General features: G+C 34.2%; 2 protein-coding genes across 2 annotated transcripts; both read right to left on the bottom strand.

Moving 5' to 3' along the window:
• Positions 1 to 2,735: 2,735 nt before the first annotated feature.
• Positions 2,736 to 5,811, bottom strand: LOC125667956 (class E basic helix-loop-helix protein 23-like). The gene is made up of 2 exons (XM_048901652.2): positions 4,847 to 5,811; positions 2,736 to 4,328 (listed from the first exon to the last, which is right to left on the bottom strand). The coding sequence occupies exon 2, from the start codon at positions 3,947 to 3,949 to the stop codon at positions 3,278 to 3,280; it is 672 nt and encodes a 223-aa protein (XP_048757609.2). The 5' UTR covers positions 3,950 to 4,328; positions 4,847 to 5,811; the 3' UTR covers positions 2,736 to 3,277.
• A 41-nt stretch (positions 5,812 to 5,852) lies between these two features.
• Positions 5,853 to 10,612, bottom strand: LOC125667955 (uncharacterized protein DDB_G0290685-like). The gene is made up of 3 exons (XM_048901650.2): positions 9,479 to 10,612; positions 8,853 to 8,901; positions 5,853 to 6,705 (listed from the first exon to the last, which is right to left on the bottom strand). Exons 1-3 carry the CDS (start codon positions 9,560 to 9,562, stop codon positions 6,065 to 6,067), a joined length of 774 nt encoding a protein of 257 aa, XP_048757607.1. The 5' UTR covers positions 9,563 to 10,612; the 3' UTR covers positions 5,853 to 6,064.
• Positions 10,613 to 12,252: the final 1,640 nt, after the last annotated feature.

The following is a 12,252-nucleotide window of genomic DNA, read 5'->3' as shown; positions in this document are numbered from 1 at the left end:
CAAAACGGTCACTGACAGTTGCTGATGATCTTCAAGAGATGTTATGAACATTTTCATTTCATGTACAATATATCAAGTTGGTTAAATCTTATTATTTTACTTTAGATTTTTAGTGTATTAATTAATGATATTCCAGATAGGTACATTTTAAATTTCGAGTACAAACAGATCTCAGTTAACGCCATCTGGTTCATCTGGTATATCCACAAGATATGAGTCTTGGTATCAATAAATGATTTTCAGAAAATGTTATCTCCCATTCATTAAGTGATATCACTTAATAGAGTAAGTCATATCATTATACCATCAACTCAACTTTTGAAGAAGTGATATCAGTGAAGTTTTTGAATAGGTGATATAACTTGAATGGATTAACTGATTATGCAATATCATTTAAGGTCATAGGATACCCAAGATTTTAGATGAATTTAAAAATGAAATGGAATTTTGCCGTGTTTACGTGGGATTTTTTTTTATTATTTGATCAAACAACAGTGTAAATAGGTCATTTATACATGAAATATACCAATAAAAAGGCGTTTTTGAAAGATTTCAATGTTAGGGTAGTGCCTTCCCGGTGAATTTTCAAGTAAAGATTTGAGAATGGTGCAAAAATAAAGGTGGTTTCAAAGGAAAATTTTGTGGTAAATATGGGTTTTAGCAATATCAAAACATTTACAAATGCGTTCACAAAATTCTATAGTTTTTTTTTGGAAGGGGGGGGGGGGGGGGGGGGGGAGTATCCTATGTCCTCAAACAATCTTCAGACATCATATGTGATATTACATGTATATACTTAAAAGTGACATTATCTACTAAGTACTCCATTGAGAAAGTAATACAATGTATTACATTTCCAATGCATTGATATTTTTAAAATTTTTAATGATGGCCATTTCCTCATGAATGCGCTGCAGGTGTGTACAGTGCGTGTAAGAATCTTGATAGATATACACGTGTACATGTATACATATGTAGTATGTCTATTCCAATAGTTGGAAATTCCGACAGAAATGAAAGTTCACTCTAAATATAAGAAAAATTGCAGAGAACAAGGTACAATTGTGTACATAAAAAGGCCCAAAAAATTTCTCTGATTTAAATGTGTATTGAATCAAGCTTGATATGTGTTTTAAATAAGTTAAATACATGCCAAGTATACTATCTCAACTTAAATCAAAGTTATTTCTAATTTTATAGCATTATTATGTCATGAAGAAGAGTTTTCCCCGCCATTTTTAAAAAAGAGTTTGATAACTGTTAAATTTGATCCAGATTATTGCTTAGAAAAAAGTGTGCCCATCCGTCGAGCAAAATGCAATTAATATATATTGTGTATTAAGAGAAGACGAAAAATGTATTTGAATATGAACTTGCTCGACGCATGGGCTGTGTGTTTTCTGAAAGGAAAAACCCCTGAATTTATGGAATTTTTCATTGATTTTGGCATTTTTGGCAATTTTATGCCAACTTCACACTCCTGTCATACAACACAAAGCAATTTCGGATCAAATTAAACATAGTTTTGATTTGCTTATATATTCCTTATTTGAATGCCAGATTTTGGGAAATCGTCTATTTTCTGGGCCAGATGACAGTAGAAACTGTACCTTGTCCTTTAATTTTTGAAGCATCACTGTTCATCCCCCTATGTATTTAAATACCTGAAATATCACTTAAACAAATGATTGATTGATTGATTGATTGATATTTTCCGCTACAGTCAACAATTTTTCAGTTATCTGGTGGCGCCCAGTTTTTATTGGTGGAAGAGAGAACCCAGATACAATGCGATTGAGAAGAGACCACCGACCTTCCGCAACTAAACAGTTCTGCAGCTAATCACACACTCATGCAAGAGATATATCGTATTCAATGGTGTTAGTGATATTACTGACATCACTCAATTGTTTAAGTGATATCACAAAATGACGATAAACACCAACAAAAAAAAAGAAAAAGAAACGGCCAGACACGGACCTTTCTTTCAGTATTAATTCGTCATAGACGTTGTTAATTTTAATATGGTGTACTTCAGATACTCGGAATCTTAGACATTTGCACCTGGAAATTAACATCCGTAATGTACTAATGATTACCGTTTTTAAGTGACTGAAAAGCACATGATTTACAACGAATTGTCAGAGACATTCTGATTGTAATGTTCACTTGAGAATTTTTTTGAAATACATACATGAATTTTCGGCTGAACTGACCTGACTACAAAAATTGATAATCAAATAAAACAGAAAAGGGGAAACATTGAGACTTCAGAATAAGAATGTGCAAAAGTTATTGTTATCTTCACAGAAGCCTTTGGTTAGATATTTTTCGTTGAATAAAATATTATCGTCGATACCTAAATGATATTAATCATATGATGTTACTATTTATTTTCGAACTCCCACTTTTGAAAACTGTTATTGTGTTTTGAAACTCTGAATTTAGGGTTTCTTAACCTTATTACTGGAAAATTCCATGCAACTCCTTTGGTGAGTACCTTTTGGAAAATTTAAGAAATTAAATCATTAGAACTTAATTCCTGTGGAGAAACACCTATTTCACTCTATAAACTTTTGTTCAAAATTCTACTCGATTGAAATTCATGTATGAAACTACTTACGGAGTATTGCAAACTTGAAATGAACTGCGTGAATACTCCTGCATTATTCCAAACTCTAGACATACGTCAAACAAAAACAAAAAGAAAAAAAGAAGAGAGAAATCACAAGGAATTTCTATCACCAATGTTCTTTATTTCTGTAGTACAGGTAATCCCAGCATTACACTCACACGTCCCTGGCAAAAGACAAATTTACTGAAGATAATTTTTTTTTTATCTAGACAGTAAAATATTCTTTTTTACATACCAGCATTTAAAATTCCTACTGTAAATTCCTATTGTCTCTAGCTTCCAAATGGTGAAGAATTCCTTGATAAGAGTTAGTTTGGTAATCTTTAAAAGTAAATTATGGACTTATTTAAAAAAAGAAAAGAAACTGAAGATTACTTTTTAAATGTTAAATCATGGCGTTTTAAATTTGCATGTTTCTCTTGAATACACTCGTGTCAATTTTCTTGATTTCTGATTTTGTTGAGGGGGAGGGGTGTTAACATCGAAAATGAGTCTATTTCATTCCAACTAGAAGTACTTCCAGGTTCCTTGAATAATTTAACTGCAATAACCACCGTGTCATCAGATTTCTACTTTTGATCATCACATTTGAAAGGTTATTCTCGCGCACCGAGTATCTCTGGATTTGGAAGTTTGGCAATCTTAGGAATCCGAGCGAGGATTAAATCCAGGCGCACATTTAGCCCTGCCCTGTCCTGGCGGTAAGGGCAATCCTTGGATTCCCTGCAATCGGTTATATGGCATTACGGGTTCAAAACACGTTGGTGGGGATGAGGTTGTAGAATTCATATATGCTACCATTCGTCTCATTTCGTCGAGGGCGTTTGCCTGCATCAAAATATAGTTTTTCGCCAGCAACAATGTAGCAATTTTAGATAACTTTCTGACAGATGGACTATGTGCATACGGTATAACAGACCTCAGTTCGTCTAATGCATCATTCAGATCGTGCATTCTTCGTCTTTCACGTGCGTTTATATTAAGTCGTGCGGTTTTCTCTACTTTCCCCCTCCTCTGTTTAAATTTTGCGGATATCCCCTCTTCTGGGTACTCCTCGGATAAGTTTTCACACTGTCGTCTGCTGACGGAAGAAAATCCCCTATCACTGTCGTTACTATTTTCTTCTATGTCTATGTTAGCGGAACCTTCGTCCGAGTCGGTGCTAAGCTGTGTCGAACTTTCACCTTGACAGAAACTGTTTGAAAAGTTTCCAAAATTTCCTCTCATTAAATGATAGTCATCTCTCGTTGAGTTTTCAGTTTCACACGGCTTTCCTCTATCTTGAATATTTCTATCCATGTAATTTTCATCCATATTCAAATTCTATTAAAATTTACACTTCATAACCCCATAAAGAATTCGATTTTTATACCAAAAGGGTTCACAGTCTGTTTAGAATCTTACAATATTTAAAAAAAAAAAAGAATAGCATGGAAGACCGTCCGGATTAGAACTAGCTCTATTGCATTATCAGATTAATTGATCATTTTGAATCCTTGTAATAAAAGGACACTGCGATTGGTGGGATGTTTCCATTGCGCATCTGTGCATCGCTGAGTCCGATAATTACACAGATCTATTGGATGATCCGTCTATCGCTAAATTTATAAGCATGGGCGGTCCTAGTTTATCCAAATGGATCATGGCAAGTGCGCTGACTCGTGTGAATTTCCTGACAGCCTTGTCCTTCTCCCTAGGAATTAAAGTTAATATCTACTATAAAATCTTATAACTGCAGCATGAAAAACCAAAACATCATCAGAATCATTCGATTAATCGTTATGATATTGATGAATGACATCGAATTTTACATAGCATTGTATTCAAGAAATATTTCAAGCTTTATTTGTATTTTATAGATTTATGAAGACGGCGGGAAAGGTACGTCAAATAAAATCCGCCGCAACACAGAGTTTCAACTCCCACAACACATAGGCCCATCCCGTTTTATTTGGTAAAAAACACCTTTTGAAGTCAATTGTATTTTTTCTCAACCCTGCTGTGCGGAGCAAAATAAGCATGTTTTTTTTTTCTCTCTTCAAATTTAGTCTTCATGAAATAGTATGAGATGTGCACCCCCCCTCTCTCTCTCATGTTAAATTATGTCCATGAAATATACGTCAATTTAATTCTGACTTATACATCCATGTTTATTTGGAAAATGTAGTACATTTCATTTAGATAGACTTATAAGTTTAACAAAGTACATACCTCACCCATGAACATGTGTTCGGAAAAATCCCCAACTGACAATGTCACCAGACCAGATGATATGAAAATAGGAAAATGATCTGAATGTTAAGAGTATTAATTTTGTCATTAATTTCAAATATTTTGACAATAAACAAGGATTTGCTGTCGTGCTTTTAAGCGCTGGGTGGACAGAACATTTGAGCTCCTGAATAGCCATATGCTACAGTCTGCTCCGCTTTCAAATTGAATGCCTACTTTCCAAGTGTCTTCTTTTATAATGAAAATGAACAAATGATAGGAAAGCGACGCATGAAACGGGGGTCCGTAATGCGATTTGTAAATCCCCGCTAGTTCGTGACAAAGAACCGTTTAGACGAGTAATTGCTTTTTGTTCAATGTCCCGTTTGCGAAAAAATAAATTGAATATTTATGAAGTTTTCGCAAGTTAACTTTTAATTTTTTGCGGGTTTTCGCACGGATGGTTATTGTAATCTTTTTTGTTTAAAACTCCCTGAAGGATGGTCTGGTAATTCTATGACGAGCAAACAGTTACTTGCGTAATTCTAGTGCTCAGCATCTAATGATCTTGCTGTAAAAAGCGAATCTATTTTTTAATGGAGTGTAATGAATAATAGGGGGGAAATTCACGGACTTTAAATGACTTGTGTTGAAATAATTTGAAAATACTTTGATCTTTAAGGTCCCTTATTTTTATTTCACATGATATTCATTGCAACCTTTACCAGAACTGGGATCCAATTTCTTCCCACGCCATATCAACATCTTGTAAGATTTTCGTGATTTCAGGCTGTTTCGGAAAAAATTAACATCACGCATTCGTTGTACTTATTACATATATATTTTCTGACTTACATAAATCGGAAGAAGAACAATGCCAGACCAGTGTATAGACACGCAGCAATATATTGTAACCAAGACTTTCAAAACAAATTATTTTGCATCTTACGCCCATTAACTTGAAAATAAACAGGGGGAACTAGTGTTGCAAATAAACAAGGAGAACTAGTATTGCAAATGATTTATGAATGGACAACAACAGCATAATGGCCAAATACATGTAAAGTGTTTCACAGTATGACAAAACCATGTGATAAAATCAAAATACTTGTATTATATTCGCTACATAGCTTGTCAAATGAATTCCATAATAAGTCAGAGTGTCTGTAATGTTGTTATTGTTTTCACAGTTATATGGTATTCGCTGTTCGTTTTCTCTCATTCCAGACAATTGCCACCGCATCGTGTTTCTTCTGTTTTGATCCCGTCAAATTTCTTTAGTTCACGCATCCAAAAACTTAACAAATCTGATTTCGCTCGGCCACGATAATTTCTTTTCTTGTCATTTTCATCTTCTTCTTGGTCGTCATTGTGTTCTTCATCATCGATATTTTCCTCGTCGTTTTCCTCGTCTTCTTCATCATTTTCATTTGATTCTTCCCTTTTCTTTTCTTCTTCTTCTTCCTCCTCTTCGTCTTCATCGAGGTTTCCATTTACATCTTTATTCTGAAGGTCGTAATTTTTTCTTTTTTCTATCAAGTTATTGTCATCGTTTTCTAGATCAGTGTCATTTTCTTCATTGTCTTCATTCTCCTCCCAATCTTGATTTCCTGTGTGTCCAAAGTGCTCATCTAGACCCCTAGTTTCATCGTACCCTTGCCCAAGAAAATTGTCCTCTGGATCTCCGTCATTTCCGCCGAAACCACTCTCTCTGTTATTTTCCTCAAACTGCCTCTCTATTTCACCCAATGTCTTCAGGTTTTGCCATTTCTTCTCTCTTTCGCGTTTTTGTTGCGATAACAATCGCAACATCTTCTCGAAATAGGGTTTATCCGGGTCCTCATTCTCAGACGGGTTCTCTGAAAGTAGAATATTTATATTTACCACTGTTTTCGAGTGTTGTCAACATTTTCTGTTTCATTGTTTGAAATTCTGGATAAAATAAAAAAAAAAACCCACACAATATGTTGCAGACGGGGCTAATAAATTTTGACATACAAGTGACCTTTCAGCTTTTATCAGGGTAAAACCTGTTTTATTGTATTTTCATGTAGATTTGAAGTAATTACCCCCCGTTGATTCTATTCACCCCCACCCACCCACCCTCCTCCCTCGCTCACAATATAAATACTTTGACACAAGGAAATCAACACACTATACATGTTGTATAAAGTGTGGGCAAGAAAAACCACACATACGTTCTGGTAGCAGTCATTATCGCACACTTAGGTATACGAATTCCAGCAAGTCGTTGGTGTTAATACCCCCCCCCCCCCCCCCTTATAAAAAAAATATGGTGTTGGTGTTTCCATCTAATGATAGTGATTTATTTTCCCTAGTCATTTTTAATTCGTGAATATAAAGCAACGAATGTAACTTTGGCATCCCAGTGAATAAACGAAACACAGTATTAAACACTTAATTAATTAAACGTATAAAAGCGGGCACCTAATTAAAGAAAACTTCGTGTTTGGTAACACATGTATTGAATGTGCTAACAAATATAAATATCTAGGAGTAATATTACCCTCCTGTGGTTCATTCAAGGAAGCAAATCTGATCTATACAATAAAGCTCTTAAGGCCTCATTCGAACTTTATAAAGACATCAAATCTATAGATCCACCAATTAAAACATTTTAACATCTTTTTCACCATATGGTAAAACCCATTGCCTTGTATGGCAGTGAGATATGGGGAATACTTTCGGCACACATGCTGGAAAAAGACGAATATTTATACAATATCTTTAAAAAAAAAATGGGAGGTAGGAAACCTGGATATTAAGTTTTGTAAACCTCTACTGGGTGTCGATAAAAGAAGTACTAATATTGTAATAATCTCTGAATTGGGTAGATATTCTGTTCTGCTCTATAATCCAAAGTATTTTACTATATTGGCATAAACTTGAGAATTGCCCAGAATCATCCCTGTTATACAGTGCATATACAAAGAATATCAATCTAAATTTATATAACATAAATTGTTGGTACAAACACATTAGTTATTTAGAAGGGAAAAAAATTGGCATTTTGGTACCCAATTGTAAAAATCTCCAATTCTCATTTTTCAAAAATCAAATGAAGAATCAGGTACGGAAACAATTTTTACTTTACTGGTCAAAACGACGTGAAGAGGGTCAGAAATCAGGAAAACTCACAACATATTTTTCGTATAAAGAAAATTTTACTATGGAAATTATATAATTTTAGAATCCCTACAATTAAGAAAAACTCTATGTAGATTTCGAATTAGTGCACATGATCTTCGAATTGAAAGAGGAAGATATGGATTTATAAAAAAGCAATACTGGCCAGGAGATTTCTTTAGAAAGAAACAAAAGAATATGTGAATTATGTGACCTAAACTGTGTAGAAGATGAATTTCATTTCCTCACTGATTATCCATTCTATGTTGAAGAGAGAAATATGTTGTTGTTGTTTTTAATGATATATACAAGCTCAACAAAAAATTTATCTATTAACAAATAAGGACAAAGACTTGGTTGATGATTAATGAAGACAAACCAATAATTGTCAAATTGAGTGAATATTTAGTTTAAACTTTCAGAAAAAGAAGTGATGCTTTAAAACTGCAAAAATCATTATAGTTTATTATTCATATGTTGATATAATACGGATCTTGTCCATTTACTTGTGTATACACCTGATTTGCATTTCATATATGTATGTCTCGTTTCCCCCACATGCTACATCCACATGTAGTTTGCAGTTTATGTAATCTGTAACTAATGTTGTAAATTTTTTTTTTGAAATTTCTTTCTTTATAAGCTGTCTTGCTGTTATGCCCTTTGGGCCCAAACTTGGAATAAACTTATCTTATCTTATCTATGTTGTTAGTATCATGGGTGTGTGAAAACAATAGAAACACGGATTAGTTCGTATATTATCCCATACTTTCATTGTAATTAAACCCTGAGAGTAACCTAGACATTAACTGCATTTATATGTATAAACGTTGGTATTAATATTGTAAGTAATACATACGATCTGTCCGTTCTTGAAATCTGTTCTCTTTTATGCCGCTGTTTAAACCCTGCAAAAAAATCCATACTGCATCACTGCACATGTCATCCACCACCCATTACATAACCATATTGCTGGCGGAAGTTGGAAAAGGTAGCTTTATACAGCTGTTTTGTGAATTCTTAAGATTTTGGTTTAGAAACAAAAATGGTATAGCAATACCGAACACTCGCACTGGTGAACTCAAAGTACTTTATACTCCATACAACGCTATACTGAAAAATGTTGCAATTTTTTTCAAATCATGAATTGCCTTATATCAAAGTTAACAGTTCTAAATTTATGGCAAGACAGCGAGAATGAGTATAACAGGTGGCGAACATTTCACAATATACCGTATTTAATACAAATTCAACAAAACTTTAATTGATTTACTTGTACATGGATAAAAACATTCTAATATTAATTTCTGCATGACAAAATTTCCCGTGAAATTGTAATGAAAAAACTTTGATATACAATAAATCAATGCAGTGACCGTTTCTTATTTGTTTAACTTTGAAAAATCTTCGAATTCCTCACGAACTGACCGGAGATAAACTCACCGCGAGAAATGCTGTGATCTAAATTGTTATTACAATATCTACCTTCAGATGAAGTCCCTCGGCTCCATAAAAGATGAGAAGGGCTCCAAGGATAAGAAAATGTGCGAAAATTGTCCCTACCGCCATGTTTAGAGGGTAGACGATCTGCACAGGGAAAGGCGTTGTTTTGCATGTGTAAAATTGTAATCAGAAGTGAATTTAAAAAAAGCCCTATTATGTACCATGAGATTGGACCCTTTGTGTTCTTGCGTGACTTGATTTAGGTAATATACACTTTCGACGGGATTTAGGAAATTTAATCTCGCATCTGCAACGTCTATCCCAAGGTTCTTGTATCAGAGTATCAACAAATCCGAGTGATTCATCTTGCCAATTCGGAATATTTGAAAGGGTAATTTCAGTTTCTTTTACCTATATCACGTGGTACTCCTACGTACTCCTACATATGGCATGTCAAACGTTTTACATAACTTAAAATGTCGTTAAAAGTGGCGTCTACCGTATCTAAACATCTAAAATCGCTGGACGTTTGCACCAAACGTTATTCAGTATTCCACAAACTATCCAATATAGTGCAAGCATCCAGAGACCCCCAGTGTATAATTACATCACGTGCGTACAGAGATTACAACCAACAAGAGCGTACAGAGATTACAGCCAACAAGAACGTACAAAGATTACAACAAGAGCGTACGGAGATTACAGCCAACAAGAGCGTACAGAGACTACAGCCAACAAGAGCGTACAGAGACTACAGCCAACAAGAACGTACAGAGACTACAGCCAACAAGAGCGTACAGAGATTACAACCAACAAGAACGTACAGAGATTACAACCAACAAGAGCGTACAGAGATTATAACCAACAAGAACGTACAGAGATTACAACAAACAAGAGCGTACAAAGACTACAGCCAACAAGAGCGTACAAAGACTCTCAGCGTATAATTACAACACGGGCGTACAAAGACTCCCAGCGTGTAATTACAACACAAGTGTACAGGGACACCTAGTGTATAATTACAACAAGTGTTCTTTAGTGTATAATTACAACAATATCTGTCAGATACAGGTCTTTAGTGTATAATTACAACAATATGTCAGATACAGGTCTTTAGTGTATAATTACAACAATATCTGTCAGATACAGGTCTTTAGTGTATAATTACAACAATATGTCAGATACAGGTCTTTAGCGTATAATTACAACAATATGTCAGATACAGGTCTTTAGTGTATAATTACAACAATATCTGTCAGATACAGGTCTTTAGTGTATAATTACAACAATATGTCAGATACAGGTCTTTAGCGTATAATTACAACAATATGTCAGATACAGGCCTTTAGTGTATAATTACAGCAATATCTGTCAGATACAGGTCTTTAGTGTATAATTACAACAATATGTCAGATACAGGTCTTTAGTGTATAATTACAACAATATCTGTCAGATACAGGTCTTTAGTGTATAATTACAACAATATGTCAGATACAGGTCTTTAGCGTATAATTACAACAATATGTCAGATACAGGCCTTTAGTGTATAATTACAGCAATATCTGTCAGATACAGGTCTTTAGTGTATAATTACAACAATATGTCAGATACAGGTCTTTAGTGTATAATTACAACAATATCTGTCAGATACAGGTCTTTAGTATATAATTACAACAATATCCGTCAGATAGGTCTTTAGTGTATAATTACAACAATATGTCAGATAGGTCTTTAGTGTATAATTACAACAATGTCCTTCAGATACAGGTCTTTAGTGTATAATTACAACAATATGTCAGATACAGGTCTTTAGTGTATAATTACAAGAGTGTTCAGAGAAGACGTGTTTAATTATAAGAGCTCTCAAGAGACTTGAAATATTGTTAGAAGTTATCTCTCTTGATGTTGATAGTATATGTCGAAAGAATCCATGTTTCATTATTTATTCACTTATTTGCAATCATAAGACCTATCTTTGGCGAATATTTCATTGCAATTGTAACCAAAGGAGCCAAATAAAAAAGCACTTCCCAATCGGAGGTAAAATTGAAAACACCAATGTTCAAAATCTACATATAAACAGCTAGTCGATATAGAGATTAGAAACCTCGTTATTGAATATATTCACTACATACAGGTGCACTCTTTGGAAATCCATTGACTTCCCCAAGAAACAACCTACAAATACATAATGCGTGGTACACTGAAGAGAAAGTCAGTTTTTATATTACTTCTACGTGCAAGAAATACCAATAATGGGATATATCAAAGAAGAAATATACCTATGAAGAAGCTTTTACATCATTTAATTAAGAAGAAAACAAAAGATAATGTTATCAATAACCGAGATCGAGACAGAGAGACCGACCGTGGGTTATCGACGATGAGACCATTGACTCAGAGGAGGATGTAACGGGGCGTAGTGGCGGACCCAGAGCAACACCCTCGTGGAGGTTCAAGAGGATGGTGAAGCCCCCCCCCCCCCCCTCTCGCCGAAAAAACTTGCAACCAGAGCGTTTTAAAGTAATTCCACCCTCCTGTGATGTCATCATATATAATTTTGCAAAATCAACGATTTATTCAGATTTATGCATGATAGGAACATAAATTTTGTTATTGTAAAAAATCTTGCTAAAAATAAACTATTTTAAAAGTCTAGATTATAGATGAATAATCAATGATACGTTTCAAAATATTGAATCCAAGGGCAATAACTCTGTTTCTATTGATTTCTTTATCAAGTCTATTATGCAATAGATTTCCTTTATTTTTTACAGACATTTTGTATATTTTTGTAAAGATAAAGTTTCATGAAA

Source organism: Ostrea edulis, chromosome 4, assembly GCF_947568905.1.
Source record: "Ostrea edulis chromosome 4, xbOstEdul1.1, whole genome shotgun sequence".
In the NCBI taxonomy this organism is placed as follows: Eukaryota; Metazoa; Mollusca; class Bivalvia; order Ostreida; family Ostreidae; genus Ostrea; species Ostrea edulis.
This window is presented reverse-complemented; position numbering and strand designations above follow the sequence as displayed.